Raw genomic sequence first — 14,933 nt, 5'->3', positions numbered from 1 at the left:
AAATGGAATGTGCCCCTGTCTCAGCACTCCTACTGAGACCCCCAGGCAGCCAGGACCTGCCAAACTGCTGAGATGGGGGTGGAAGAGGGAATGAGCTCTTCATGTCCCATCTCTGGTCCATGGGTGTTCCTGGTGGCTGCTCCACCCCAACCCTGCTCAGCAGCTTCCTGGCTGCTCCCACTAGGAAAAGTGGCAAAAGGTTGTAATGTCACGTTAGTGTAGACTGAGGTTTCAGATCTTCGTGAGATTCATGATAAAGTCAAGTAGTCCAGTGACGTGTGGTAGGTTAGGCTTTGTTTTGCCTTTTAAATAAAATTATCTTGGAAGGTAACATTGGAATAACTCAAGGAGGAAGGCTGCAGGTCAGTTGGGAATGGGATTTACAATTATTTGTACTGAAAATAGTCCACTTCTTCATGTTCTTTACAGTGAAATCATAACATAGTCATATTTTTTCCTAGTGGGGCTCTGTTTTCATTCAATAAATACATGTGGGAGAATTCCATTTCAGAATTACGTTTCTTCTCTCTGCAGCCACGATCTTTTCAAAATTTCCAGTGCTTGCCTTTGCAGTTGGAGAACTGCACAGTGTTTTGGACACACGGCAGAACATCTGTGGCTCACAGCTCCCTTCATCTCCCCCCATGGATCCAGTGAGTGTCCAGCTCCAGTGTCCAAGGAATTCCCTTCCTCCCCTCCAGGAGGTTCTGATGGGGGTGGTAGGCAGCAGGTTTGAGAGGGGTTCTTTGGTGCATGTGGATTGCAACAAGCCAAATATTCACACTTAGGAAATCATGTAAATGTTCAGGGGAAACCAGAAGCTCATCTCACAGAGCTCTGCTGTGGAACATCCAACCCCTCTGCACGTTTTTAGCTGAGCCCATCATATTTCTATTTCTGGTCCAAAATTACAAGCTGAATCTGGGTAGGAAGAGCAGAGGGAGCAGTGCATTAATCAAATTCCCTTGTAATGACTGTGTTTTCGTGTCAGTGACTGCTCTAAGGTGTGATAGAAGGCAGGGCACCCAGCGCTGGCTTTCCTGTCCCTCCCCAGGGCTGGGTTGTCCCTGGGCTCTCTCTGCTCAGCTTGGCAGGCACGTGGCCACAAAAGCTGAGCAGGGATGTGAGCAAAAGAAATGGTCCTGTGAGCAAAAGAAATTGTCCCTGGGTTTTTCAGGCTACTACACTTTCCATTCATGGTGAAAATAGAAAAAATTTGCATATGTTAACAGAGAGATGAAGGATGTTGGAGGAGCATCTTCTCAGCCCAAGATGGGGACTTTATCTGCATTTATAAATATTGCTGTGTTTCTTCTGAACATGATGTTTCCTAGCAATCTGCTTTTTTTTTTTTTCCTTGGAAAAGTTATTTTCTGCTTACAATACATTGGCACAACCATTGTTTGTATTGTTCAGGATCAACAGTGGGTTTTTTCTTAATGTTATTTTGATTTGATGACTTTGTTCATCAGTGAATTATGAAAGCTCTGATTGTTTAGGGCACAAGAAGGGCATAATGCATTACTGGGTCACATGCTCCCTTAATGCATGCACATTGTGATGGCAGTAGTAATAGCTCCATTAAAGAACAAAAGGTAGCAACACATAGTAGCTCTGGATCTGGCCAATCCCCTCAAATTACCATAAATATTTGAGCAATCTGAATAGTTTTGGACTCTGTAGTAAAGCTTTCCTGTTTTTATCTGGCACTGAAGGAATGTGGAATAAAGTATTCATTTAACAAAGTATAAAAATATGTGTGCTATGCAGTTATAATCATGTGTCATTAATCAGAAAATACTGCAGAAACTCTGACAAATTAAAAACACAAGGATGTGTCTGCAAGGGCTTTTTCAGTCATTAAAAAGCTGCTTCACCTCTCAGGCAAACTATTTAATGGCAACTCCTTGCTCAGTGTACTGACATCTTCAAAGGCTCTGACATCTGTCGGCCTTTGAACTACCATTAAAAAATATTATCCCATTTCCATTCTTTTATGCCCATTTTTTTAATTATAGTCCTTCTTTCAAGTTGGGAACATGGTTGGTTTAAATGATGCTGTCCTTTCGTTTTCAGCCACCCAGCTGCGGTTTGAATAAATTGATGTGGAATCAAAGGCGGGACTTTAAAGGGAAAAGGTTTGATGGACTTGGACTCCGAACCAGATGAGGTTTTATGATGAAAAGGGTTTAATCCCAGCACAGGCATCGCTTCTATCAGTCGAGCAGTACAAAGCGATTCATATATATAGGTTCACCAGAAATGATCTTTTTTTTTCTTCTTTTTTTTTTTTTTCTTTTTTTTTTTTTTTTTTTTTAACAGCACAGATCTCTTCAGGACTTGCAAATGTGGCATTAGCTAATATTCAGAGAGCTGATTTCCTTTCATCCACCAGAAGCTTATGATTATAGTACAGTTCTCGAATTGGAAATGAGAGCTGCAGCACAGATTTAAAGCTCTGCTGTCTGATTTGTATTCAATATACATGTCACTGCGGGACAAGCCAGTCTAGGCCGAGCTGGTTCAATAGAGGCAAAAACAGTTCCAGCATCTGAAATTCTGGGGAGGGGAGAAGGTACCAATTAATTCTTACCTGCTCTACCTGAGTATTGTGTGGGGTACTTAGTAGATTGCTATCATTTCTAAGGTTGTGCAAAACAAACCCCTCCTTTGGCATCTTTTGCATCAGAGGCTTCCAGAAAATACTCAGCATTAATCAGTAATGGCTCCTAATGTAGCCATTTATATGGAAGGCAATGTTTGTTTTCCTGTGCCTGCTTTTCAAGGAGGTTTAGCAGAGAGAGCCTTGCTATTCCTTTATAGCCATAGCCTTCATTAATGTGGTAATTAGGTATGGGGAAACCCAAAATCTCGTGTCTCACAAACCCATCAGAAGCCATTTGTCGAAACTACCACCTCAAGGTATTCAAGAAATAATCTTTCTCCTAGTTCCCTGATCTTTGTGTTAGTAGAAATGTGGTAGATAGTCATCATTTCTTACTTTCTCATAATAAGACTGTGTCCTTCAAAACAGTGATGCTTTCCAGAGAGTAAAGCAGCAGATTTCAAAAGCCTGCAAATTATGTCCTCTTAAAAGACTGTGCTTCACTGTAGTACAAAAAGGAGACAGCTCCATTTGGTGCTCTGCTTCCAGTCAACAGTTTCTCCTTCAAACCCTTCCCACAGCTGTTGTTCCCTGCCAGAGTATTCAGTTTATAAGTTACACATTGTTCCTGTCTCTTAATGCAATTTTGATGTCGTGTTTTGGGTTTTGTTTTTTTTTTTGAGAGGAGGGGGTAGTAAATATAAACATGGACCTGTATAAATGGATGTATTTAATGGCTTATTTTACTTTACTGGTATTTCATAGAATCTGAATGTTTAGCATGTATTTAGATTTTGCATTTAAACTGCATATAAATATTTATTCGAAGTACAGTAGATTCGAAACAGTTGCATAAATAAATCTGAAGAAATTCCTGCCTCAGGATGCAGTGGCCTATTTGTCATTCAGAAAACGAAGTGGCATCAGCTGAATTCAAGGACAAACAGAGAAGGATGAAAAGGACAGAGATCAATGTAAAGGTGCCAGAGGAAGATGCTGAGCCAAAAAACCTCTCCATTTCAAGAAAAGAGATGTTATGCACACAGTTCTCACTTAGTTTGGACAGATCACTCTGTGATTGATCTCATCTCTCTGAACTGGTAGCTGTGGAGCAGGAGGCTTCCAAAAGGTCTCTCAAGTCAGAAGAGCCACTGTTGAGGTGAGGGGAATAGTGAAACCAGTGCTCGAGGATGAAGGTGCAGAGAGGGAGGCTTCAAACAGCATCAGCTCTGTGTGTGTGACATTTGGTACCATCATCTGATGCCCTTGACTCCAGCCTAACATCTAGGCTAGACTAAAGACCTCCTTCTCTAGGATTTCCATCCTCTGATGTAGGTGACACATTTATCTGTTTGACAGCAGGACTGACCCTAAAGATAGTCAACTGGAATATCCTCCTTGCAAGGAGGAGTTGGTTTGAAAAGGAGAAAGCCAGATGTTGGATACCTGTGTGTAATTCTGCATCTCATCTGTGTAAGCAGCTACTGTATAGACAGGAATTTACAGGAATTTACCACAACTCATTGATTAACAGAAATCCTGGAGCCATTGTCACTGGTTGAAAAGAGAGATCTGTTGAAAGTTAGAAGCTGATTATTTCTTTAAAGCCTACAACCTGTAAGTGCCATGATTTTTATTTCTGAAGCTGCTGGATTTCAGGATTTCTGCCCACAAATATTGCCATTCATGACACAGAGAATGAGGGCTTCATGTCTGGTTGAAGACTGTCACCTTTAGTACAGCAGGGTGACATCAGTAACGAGAGAGGTTCCTGGTGTGTCACCTTCTTTAGCAGAGCAGAAAAGGACTCACATGCTGGTGCATTGAAGTCTTTAATTGTTGGCCCAGAGAATAACAGCATTGGCTTCTTTAGTTGGCTTCCTGTGATTGTGCTGGAGTTTTGTAAAATTTATCTTTTCCACTTTATTACCAGTCAGGGCAGAGCTTGGACAGAGGCACCAACTTGGAGTCTCCTCAGGTGCCTCTTGAGGGGCTGGTCGTGGCAGATGGACTGACTGGGAGCTGCTGCCCAAAGTTGGCTTTTCTACAAGTAGGAGCTTCAGGAGTTGGGAGATATTTTATGCATGAACAGCTTATTAATAAGGCTTTGTGTTTGCATCTTGTCTCTTGTTTCTCCTGTCAGGTTTTGCATCCGATGCCGTTTCCGTTACGGTCTCCATAAAACCCGTATGGGCTGTGTGGGGTAAAACTTGTGGAATATTCAAAATAGGTTTGTTTCAAGCAGTAATTTAAACAAACGCATCCAAAAGAAAAGTGTGTGATGCTTTTCTAGGTGTTTTTTTGGGCATAGGCTTGTTTGGGCTTTTTTTTTACTTACAGTGAAGTTTCTTCAATAGTTGACAGAGCAAAGACATTTCTCACAGACAATGCAGCCTCTTCCTCTTCTGGGGACAAATTGGGCATTATAATACATTTAATTTTTCTCCCTCATAGAGATGAATGTCTGTAGTAATCCTTAAATCTGTAATGCATCATGTCTGCATTTAAATCAGAATTACGTGTTGTTCAGGAAATGTTAATGCTTTTAAACTTAATGTGTGGAAAATTTAAATGCAAATGTTTGTTAAAAGCTTTGACTTAGGAGATGCTGGACACAGAAATGCTCTCAGATTGCCATGTGGTTCTTTCCCAGCCACCACAGAGATCTTTAGCCTCCATTTCTGTATTCCATTGAGGGAAAGTCCTATCCTTCCTGGAATATCAGGAGCTTTTTCTCACTTTCAGAACAAGCTTTACTTCAATGTTATTTCAGAACTGAAAGGAATATTTTCCTTTCAAATCCTGAGATACAAATATTAGAGCTTTAGAGTTATTCGTAAGGAAAACGGGGAAGACTAAACACATTTGGTACAGTTTTCATCAATCATCATTGAGGGATAGATTGTTATGATTTGTATGATGCAGAAAACCTGGTGTTACATGTAGATTTTCATTTATTATTTTAGCCACTCTGTATTTTATCTGTGTGTTGCTCTCATGAGTTATTTTAGGGGATCACTGCATTAAACAGATATTTATGGCCAATTCATTTTTTTAATCTCCATCGTATTTAAGTTCCATTAATGCAGTTTTGTAGATTGTTATGTGCCCATGTGAGTGTCTCCATTAAAATTCTTAGTAGAAAGACAGAAGGAAATGAGTCCTTTCCTGGAAGGTCTCTCAGCAGTCTTATTCAAATCTTTGTGTTTGTACAAAGAAGAACACAAATGTAAACATTTCTTTCATCAGATAAAAGGAGAGGAGAAAGAAGGCTGGGTGTTTTAATTTTTGACTCACTAATCTATTTCAAAGCAAATACAGTAAATCAGGTAATGAGAAACTATTCTGGATCTGTCTGCCGGGCAAGAGGGCCAAGTCTGTTACAGGTCTTAGAACTGTTAAATGGAAAATGTATTTACATTTATCTCAATTTCAACGTGGTAAGTAATCCTTTCACTCCCCAGTGCACTGCATTGTTTTTATTGCACTTGTAAGCTCAAGGTTCTTCTGTTTGGCTAAAACTCATTTTATTAGGAAGGCAGTGACAATAACCAACCTAGATGAAGTTCTGCTTTCTAGCTGCTGTTAACTAAATTGGAATCAAATGTACTTATGTAAATTAAGAAATCAAAATAAGCTCTGTTAATTTTAAGCTCTTTGTGGAGCTGTTCAAATGGATGTCTGATTTCCTTTCTTTCTTCCCCCCCTTCTTTTTTTTTTTTTTTTTAAGCCCAGTTTGTAGCTTAAGTGCCATTTACATTAACTGGTATTTAGGCAGCTAAGTGGCTTCTGTAAAAGTCCAGATCTGTTTCAGAGCACTCCTTTTGGGACAGAAAATCATCAAAAATCGTGTTTTGCTTGATGTCACGTCACAGCAGATCTCAAAAATGTGCTGCTCCTTTCTCAGGTGTAGAAACAAGAGTGGGGCCAATATGTTCAGTGTAGCTTTTCCTACTGGCATTTTGATAGCTGGGCCTTGCTCGTTCCTTTTCAGCCTTCAGAAATACATGGCAGAGTTAGCAAACAGTTTGGGGGTCAGGTTACCTGTGGAAATGTGTGTTTATTTGTAGGAATGACATGGGAAGGCTCATTTTTCATTAATTTTATTGAAAATGGAGCTAAGCAGAAGGTAACTATTGTTTTTCATGAGTCAACACTTTCACTGTGTTTCAGGAAAATGCTTAAGCTGTAGAACAAGAGTAGACAAGAGCAAATACATCACTAATAAGTAAATTCTAGTCTTAAAGAGTGCTGGACTGTTCTTGGGACCGTGTTAAGTGCAAGATTTGGGGTGAGGGGGGTGTTCACCATAGTTTGGACATGAAGAGGAGAGTGATGTTTAGCTCTGTACAGGTAAGGTGGTGTTAAACCTGCCCCCCAGCCCTGACTGACACCCTGGTAGGTACAAAATAAGCAGGGTTAGTTGTAATATACTTCATAAATGTTAGAGGCATTTTTCAGAGCATACACAGTGCTGGAACAGTCCACGTAAAGAATCTGACCAAGGAGGTTTGACCTTTAAAAGCAGCTTAATGCTGGTAAAATTAATAGAATAAATATGTAAGTTGGCAGCTCAACACCTCACTTTACAAGCCCCAGTGGATGTTTTCAAGAGGGATGTCAGGGGTACATTTGCAAAGGTGAGAAAGGCTGAGTTTGTGTGGAGATGGAGTCAATAGGCCTTTGCATAAGCCCTGGAATATGGAGATTGGGATCTGACACTGCTGAACAGTAAATATTTTACCCTTAGCTGCCACCTGCACTGCTGTTACTGAAGTTTTTTTGACACTGGATATTCTGTTTGAGTCTAGAGAACTGCCACTCCTCATGTGCTGGGCAGGTTAGTGAGTGCAACTTTGGTTTTTGTAAGTTCTGCAAGACCTAAACTTGATCTTATCCAACCTGAGTTATGAACTGTGAACATTTCATTTATGAATGTATTAATAGCTTCACCCCATCACTGCAATGTAGTCATATACAGGATATATATGGGAGATATATATATATATATGTAGGATAAAGATGGCTCCTAGTTAAGAGTTGTGCAATAGCAGCAACATTCTGGACAGAACTTTTTTCCCCTCAGGAGCAGGAACACTTCAATATGCACAAAATACTGTATAAATATATAATAAAGTGCATCTTTGAGTATTGAAGCTGATATTTGAGTGTTTCCAGAAAGTCCTAGACCACTGACCAGGACTGCCTTTAGTGATGAGGGTGGTGGCTTCCCTGATTTCCTCTGGAAGAGCTTGCACAGCCCCATGCTCTTTGGAATGATCTCAGGAGCTCTGAGGAGCTGAGCCCAACCTGTTGGTCACTGAACTGTTGCTCATTTTCACTTCGTTTCACACCATTTCATTTATCTGCCCACATTTATGGGCCTGTGTGTGCTTACCCAAAAGGCATTTAAACTTGACAGTGTAATAGATTGTGCTGTGAAAGCTAAATAGCTGTTTATTACTTATCCCTGTTAATTTGTGCTCTGCCACATCATTACCCCTGTGATAATGTGTGTGACATTCACAGCAGTTTGCTTTGCAAATCAGATCTTATCTTTTAAAAGGTTCATAATATTGACAAATTGCTGATTTTACCAGTCACAAGGAAAATTGGATAATAATTTCTTAACATATTTTAATTGAAATTGCTGTGGTATAGAAAATATTTTCAGTATAGCTGTTTAAAATGGGTGTAATTTAGTTCATTACAAAGCTTGATTTACAAGATGACTTTAAAAACTTAAATGACTACATTTCAATGACTCTTGAATTTAAAATACAACTATTTTAAAGTATTGGTTTGGTGAGTTGGACTCAGTAGGATGCTTTGTGGATGAAAAGATAGAGATCCATTAGCACTGTGCCTGGTCCTTGGTTGCTGAACTCTTTTATCTCTTAAGGATAAAAATCATAGGGATAGTTCCCCAAAACCAGAATGAGATCCTTTGTGAGAAGGAATGTTGTGACTTGCTGAAGCTGCAGCAGAAAAGCTCATTAATACAAACCAATTTTGTTTTAAACACAAATCAACATGACACACATTTGAAGTTCTTACAGCTACGCTTTTTCCTAAGCTCAGAGCTGCAAGTATATTTGTTTATTTTTCAGAATTCTTTTATGTGCAGTGCACTGGTTATTTTTCTGATGGTAGAGAAACTTGTATGATCTGTTTCCCAGCGTTTTATAAAGCTTTGTTTGCTCATAAGAAAGCTGAAGTAGTTGAGATTCCCACTTTGAGCAGATAATCCCTCTAAGGTATTTTGCAGCAGATATGTCACCAGTTGCTGTGTGACTGGGAGGGGACACTTCATCCCCCTCCTCTGGGACATTGCACTGATCCTGGGTAAAAAGGGAGTCATTGTCACCACTGAATCACTGGGTGTTTCTGCTTTCTTCCTTATTTTTCCTTTTAATTCTTCATCATCAAAGTGAGATTTGTTTTTACTACAGACTTCCTTTCCCTGCACTGGACTGATCTCCTTTCCAAAATAATCCAGTGCCCAATAAGGGATGTTATGGATACCTCATCCATCGCTGTCACACCAGTGGAATGAGGCACAAAGAGACAAATCTCCCTTTCAGAAGGTCCAGCTGATGGTTCCCAGCACACACTGCTCATTTTAATGGTCTTCCACATGAGGAAATGCTGAGAAGGTCCTGGCACTCAGAGGCAGAAGCTGCATGTTGGTGGGTCAGATAGGGCTGTTACAGGCTGATATTTTAGGTTATTATCCTAGAAAGGATCTTTGTGATACTGTAACCTCAGAGCTAAGGCCATAGCACTGCTTAGAGGTTCTGGGGGGGGGGGTTGTTGTGGGGTTTTTTAAATGTTCCATGCAACATTAAACGCAGCAAACTGAGCCCAGTGCAGTCATCTCTGACTGAAGCCAAGTTAACCCAGGGCAGAAAACTTCTGAAACTCAGTTTGAAGAGTTGCCATGAGCCACCAGAGAAATGCAGAGGTGTTTAAGCAGCTGAGTGCAGTTTGAGCAGCCTGAGTGAAGAGCAATGAGGGTTATTGCAGCTTCCTCTGCTGGGAGATGTTACTCACTTACTGTAAATCCGCTGAGGCAACACCTCAGTGACTGTAGATCTGAGCCTTGGGGAATAGGTCAGGAGTGGATTTGATCTGAATTCTCCACTGCCTTGTTTTTGTGGCTCTGAAGTGCCCTTGGCAGTGTTTGAAGCCGCGTGGGGATGGGGTGGATGTGGTTTGGTGTGTCATGCGCTGGGAGGGAGACGGCGAGGTCCGTGTGTTCCATGGCCCTGAGTGTGAAGATGTGCTCATGCCTCTTCCTCAGAATCTGATCCAAGGAAATGCTTCATGGGGGTGATGTGGGGGCTTCTGAAAAATAAAGGGAAAATGTATTATCCTTTGTTTTAATTAGCCTGTGGTCGTTGGGTCCGTTTCTCCTCTCTGTTGCACGTAGCTGTCACAGTTTCAGACATCACCAGCAGATTTTCATTAGAATTTTTTGCCAACTTTATGTTTTCTTATGCAATTTACTTTTTAAAATTAAGAGCACATGTATTCCTTCCAAATAACACGTGGTACATTTATTGGCATTTTAAATAGGCCAAAGTGAGTGACCAACCTTCTTCTTTTTCTTTCAAGTCTATTTTTTTCCCTGCAGGCAAATTGCTGTGGGCTCATGACCCACCCTTTTTATGACACTTATTCCAGCACAGATATTCTTAGTTAGAATTCTAAGTTATTGCTTTGAAACAGAAATAGAAATCACCACTTTGGCCAGCAGTTTCTTCAGCCATGGGACATACAAGTGTGCCATATAAACTCATATGAAACCTCTACCCTGTCACACAGTTTGTGTATTTGTCTTTCTGTTCCATTTGGGGTACTGTGTAAGCCAGTGTTGCCTTTCTGTTTGTTGTCCTCTATGTGGATTAATAGTCATTTTACAAAATGCCTCCTCGTTTGGGTCATGTTCCTGTGGTGTGGCCGTCCTGAGACTTGCTGCAAACTTCTGCATCCTTCCCAAAATAGATACCAATCTCTTTTATTTCATGTACTTGTACCCACACAACTGAAATAAAGACTCCAACACATTGATCCATAAAAGAAAGCAAACAGCAATAACCTTTTGGACCTATTACATGCTGTGAGTCTTTATTTCTTATGTTTGATCCAGTTTAGTACAATAATAATTTGCTCAGATGGAGTGTTTAAGATGTGTATTTCTCACAGCAGCTCTTGTACCCAAGTTATTGTTTGGACCATGCAAACCATTTTTGGTTCCCAAACAGAGCAGCCAGGGAAAAATTTAAGAAACCAATACTGAGAAAGAGGATTCAGTTTTCCAAAGAAAGCAAGCAAACCTTGTGCCTTTGGATCTCAAGCAACTGCAGCTCTTATTTTCTCACAGAATCGTTAAAAAAGACAGTCACTCATAAGTTTTATATTTCGTGGATTTTTCACAACTGAGAATTAAGTCATCTTGGGGTTTTTTCTTTCCTAATTTGCCTACATTTAAGTCTAATAGTAGTTTATTAAACCTGGCATGTGGAATAGCAGAGTCTTAGTGCTGGAAAGTTTGGGATTCATTTCCCTCAGCACTTGAAGATCTCGTGTCACACAAGGTTGTCTCAGGCAGTGAGTTGTTCGGGTGTAATCTGCTTCTGCCACTGACTTTGTTTATGAGAAAACCTAATCTGGCTGTGAGAACTGGACTTATTTGAAAGTAATTGACAGGAACTGTGGCTGTGATCCCCAATATAAGCTTTTTCCAGTCACTTTGGGGAGATTAGATGTCTCTTAACATCATCTTACTGGCAGTGAAGTTGCTCCAAAGGGACTCCTTTAATCATATTAGTTTCGCTGCCATCACCCCGTCTCCAGAGCCTTTCTTCTCTCCTAATAGAACCAAATCTGCTTTTGCCATCTATTAGGTCCAACATTAATGCTCCTTTGCATATTAATTACTGTTACTTTACCTATAACACTCAGCCCACGATCAGCTGGCTCCCCATTTGGGATCTGAAGGCTGGGAGCTGTTACTTTCTCCTCCTGGCAGTAGAAAACACTGTATTGTGCCATTTCATTTTCTACTTTTTTATAAGAATCATTAATAAAGAATGAAGTAAAGCAGAAAAGACGTAACAATTGAGTCAGGAATTCGCCCAGCCTTTATTTTGGCTTGCAATGTCATTTATGAATGAATTTTCCCTGTATTGTAAAAAGTTAGCCCTGGTTTCTTATCCTAAATATTTTAACAAACTTTTTAGGGAACTTCTGAGCGATGTAATATCTTAGTTTCACTTATGTGTATGTGGGAGGGTGTAGTTGGAGGAAGCTTTTCGTTTTAAAAAAGAAAGAAGGGGGTGAAAAAAAACCAGAAGGAAAGTGGTAATGGTGGGGTAATGAGCTCTCAAAAGGAGCTCTCACAGATTAAAAGATAATTGTGATTATTCCAGGCAGGACTTGCACTGGGACAGCTGTTGAAAAACCCAAATGCCGTGTATGTCAGTTTGGAACTCAGACCATATCATCCAACAGAAACTGTAGTTATTATCTTCATTGAGTTAGTGTTTCTCTGGCTAAGGGAAAGCCAGACAGGCTGTCATGTTTTTGTGATCTTGAGATGAAATAATTTTCCGAAAGAATTATGAAAGCACATTGTGGATTATAATTATAGACTAAAATGTACTTTACGTTTTTAGCCTGTATACGGATTTAATAAGAAATTAAACATGTGTAGAGGAAAAGCTCAGGAGAGGAAGGAAAGGATCTAGTGCAGATTACACTATATGAAACATATGTTTGAGATAATGCTGATAGAGCTGAAATATGTGGCCTGTGTTAGAGTTCTGTATACAAATGACGTGCTCATTCCTTCTCTACCATACACACAATTTTACCTTTGACACAGTGGGGAGCAGTGCCAGCGAGTAATTAAGAAAGCATGGAAGCCAAATAAGTTTCTGAGGGGGTTAATATTGTTTCATACATGTTACAGCTGTGATAGCTGAAGGACAAACTGAAGGTTTGAAGGGAGACGACGTCTTTGTTACACCAGATAGTTCAAATAGCTGGAAAAACGGGCAAACTTTCAAACCTTGATTTTTTTTTTTAATTTTTTTTTTTTTCCTCTCTCAGATCACAGTATTTATAACAATCTGTCTTGGGAGATTAATGTTCAAGGCAATAGATCTGATAGTCATTCACGTCCCAACTTTGGTCAGAAATGGATGTTTCTTTTTCAAAGTTTTGTAGTAATGTGGTTCTCAGACACTGCAGATAAATGGTTTAGCTGAGTACAGACGGTGTATTAAAAGTGTCTAAAGAAGAAAAATAGCAGTTGGAAAGAAAGACAAGCCCAGAGCTCTAGAATCAGTATTCTGGCATTCCAGGGCAATGGGAACTTTAAATATACACTAGTTTTCATCAGATTTTTTTTTGTGAAGTCTTTAATAAGCTTGAGCTGAGTCACCTGCATTTGTTTGGTAGAACATCAGTTTCTTATCTCAGTATTATCTCATCCTCTGTGATGGAATTCCAGGGAACTGCAAAGTTACTTGTGAAGCAGGAGGAAAGAAGGGGAAATAACTGTGTGAGGGTTTAGTGAAAATGCTAATTTTCAGAATTATATTTATGAATGAAAACACGGATGTGCTTGCACCATCATACATTCCACTTTTCTGTAGGGACAATGCTTTGTGTCTCAGATGTGATACTCTTGTACTTTGGTTGAGAACCTGGGGAAGAAATTGAGTTAAAAAAGTAACTATTAAGAGTTATATGCAAGTGTACATCTGAAGTAATAAATGTGTACCTACTACTACTGCTGTAAAATAACAGAATGTATTCTGTCTAATGAGGAGTAGCACAGTTTTATCTCTTATCATTTTGATTCTTCAACCCTTTGTGTTCTACATCAGAGTCTGGGAGCTGCTGATAAATGATTGATGATACCTCATTAAAAGGGGGCAGATGATTTCTTAAGGATAACAGAAGAAGGCATGGATAGAAGTTACAGTGATTATGTGCCACAAACTAAATTTCTTCACCTGTGGGGGCACCCCCTCCAAAAATGCCAACCTTGCCAATGCTTTGGGCAGGGGGGAGCTGTTTTCATCTGCAGGCACGAAGAGAAAGGGAAGAGAGGCCAGGAGAAAGGGATAGAGCATCCTTTGAGTGCTGCTAACGCCCTTTCTAAGAAAATCAAGTGGGTTTTATTTTGTGGCTTTGGGTTTTCTCACTTAGTTTGTTCTTTCTCACAGGTTATCTGTAACCTGGAGAACCAAATCCTCAGGCTGAGGGAAGAGCTCATTCAGGCAAACTCTCTGAGGAACCAGCAGCTGCTGGACCTGAGCCGTCAGAGGGACGAGGAGAAGCTGAAGGCAGCTCGAGAAAAGGAGGCCACAGTGAACAAGATGAAGATGGAGACGGAAAAAATGATCTTAGACCTGAAGAAGAGACACGCAGCTGAGACAGAGAAGGTCTTGGACAAGGTAAGAGAGTCACATGAGGCAGATCTGTGGGGTGTGGGGAGAGGGGAACAGTCACCCCAAAAGTCAGCTAAGCAAAGCTTCCCTGGGGGGGAAATGTTTAGGGGACACTTGAGCTGGAAAATCAGATGTCTGCTGTAGATCTGCCCTCTGTGGTTCTGTGATGAAAACCTTCGCCCTGAGCCGTGGCTGTGATCTGAGCCCTGGCAGAGGGACTGGGAGCACCTCCAGCCCTGGGCAGCACCCAGAGGGCAGGGGTGGAAGGTGCCCTGAGGTGCTTGGGAGCCAGCAGGACTTTAAAAACACAGGTGATTTCACAGGTAAGACCAGCCAAGGACCCAGCTAATCACTTCTTCTTTGCTGGAATAAGGAGTAGAAAGGGTGGCTCAGCCTAACCAAGCTTTTTGTCCCTTAAAAAGAAGGTAAGTTCCTAAGGAGGCAAAAACTCGGGCTAAAACTGCGAGGAGATTAAATCTAGTTGCTAATGATGGCTGGTCTGATATTGCCTGTGTGCATCAAGTGAGCAAGGACTCTGGGAAAGGCTTGAAAATGGGAATTTATGTTTCAGATCCATCAAGGTTTCCCTCCCCGTTCTGTTCCCTGGAGGTCACTGCCCACATCTGTCCTTGCTGAGCATCCACTCGGACCCATGTCTTGAATTCAAGTATTTCCCCTCATTAGGGAGCTAAAACATGGGAGTTTTATTTCAGAAACTAAACCAAAAAAAAAAAAAACCCTACTTAATATTTATATAGACACTGTGTATGTGTAAGCAGATAGTTGTTGAAGTATCTTTTATACCCATTAATGCACTAAATCACACATTTTCTTGCAAAGGGATGTGCAGTGGCACAAATTAA

At 40.5% G+C, this 14,933-nt stretch overlaps 1 protein-coding gene across 3 annotated transcripts in view; it reads left to right on the top strand.

The window, feature by feature from the left end:
- CEP112 (centrosomal protein 112) overlaps positions 1-14,933 on the top strand; it is a 155,777-nt gene that overhangs the window by 82,199 nt on the left and 58,645 nt on the right. For all 3 annotated transcript variants that reach the window (XM_039390287.1, XM_027749648.2, XM_027749647.2), the window contains one exon: positions 13,846-14,076. In XM_039390287.1, the coding sequence (XP_039246221.1) occupies positions 13,846-14,076 (231 nt within the window). The remainder of the gene's footprint in view (positions 1-13,845; positions 14,077-14,933) is intronic.

This window comes from Pipra filicauda, unplaced genomic scaffold, assembly GCF_003945595.2.
Source record: "Pipra filicauda isolate LSUMZ 115617 unplaced genomic scaffold, ASM394559v2 scaffold80_size11013439_pilon, whole genome shotgun sequence".
Classification (NCBI taxonomy): Eukaryota; Metazoa; Chordata; class Aves; order Passeriformes; family Pipridae; genus Pipra; species Pipra filicauda.
The sequence above is the reverse complement of the archived record's forward strand: the minus strand, read 5'-3'. Positions and strand labels throughout refer to the sequence as shown.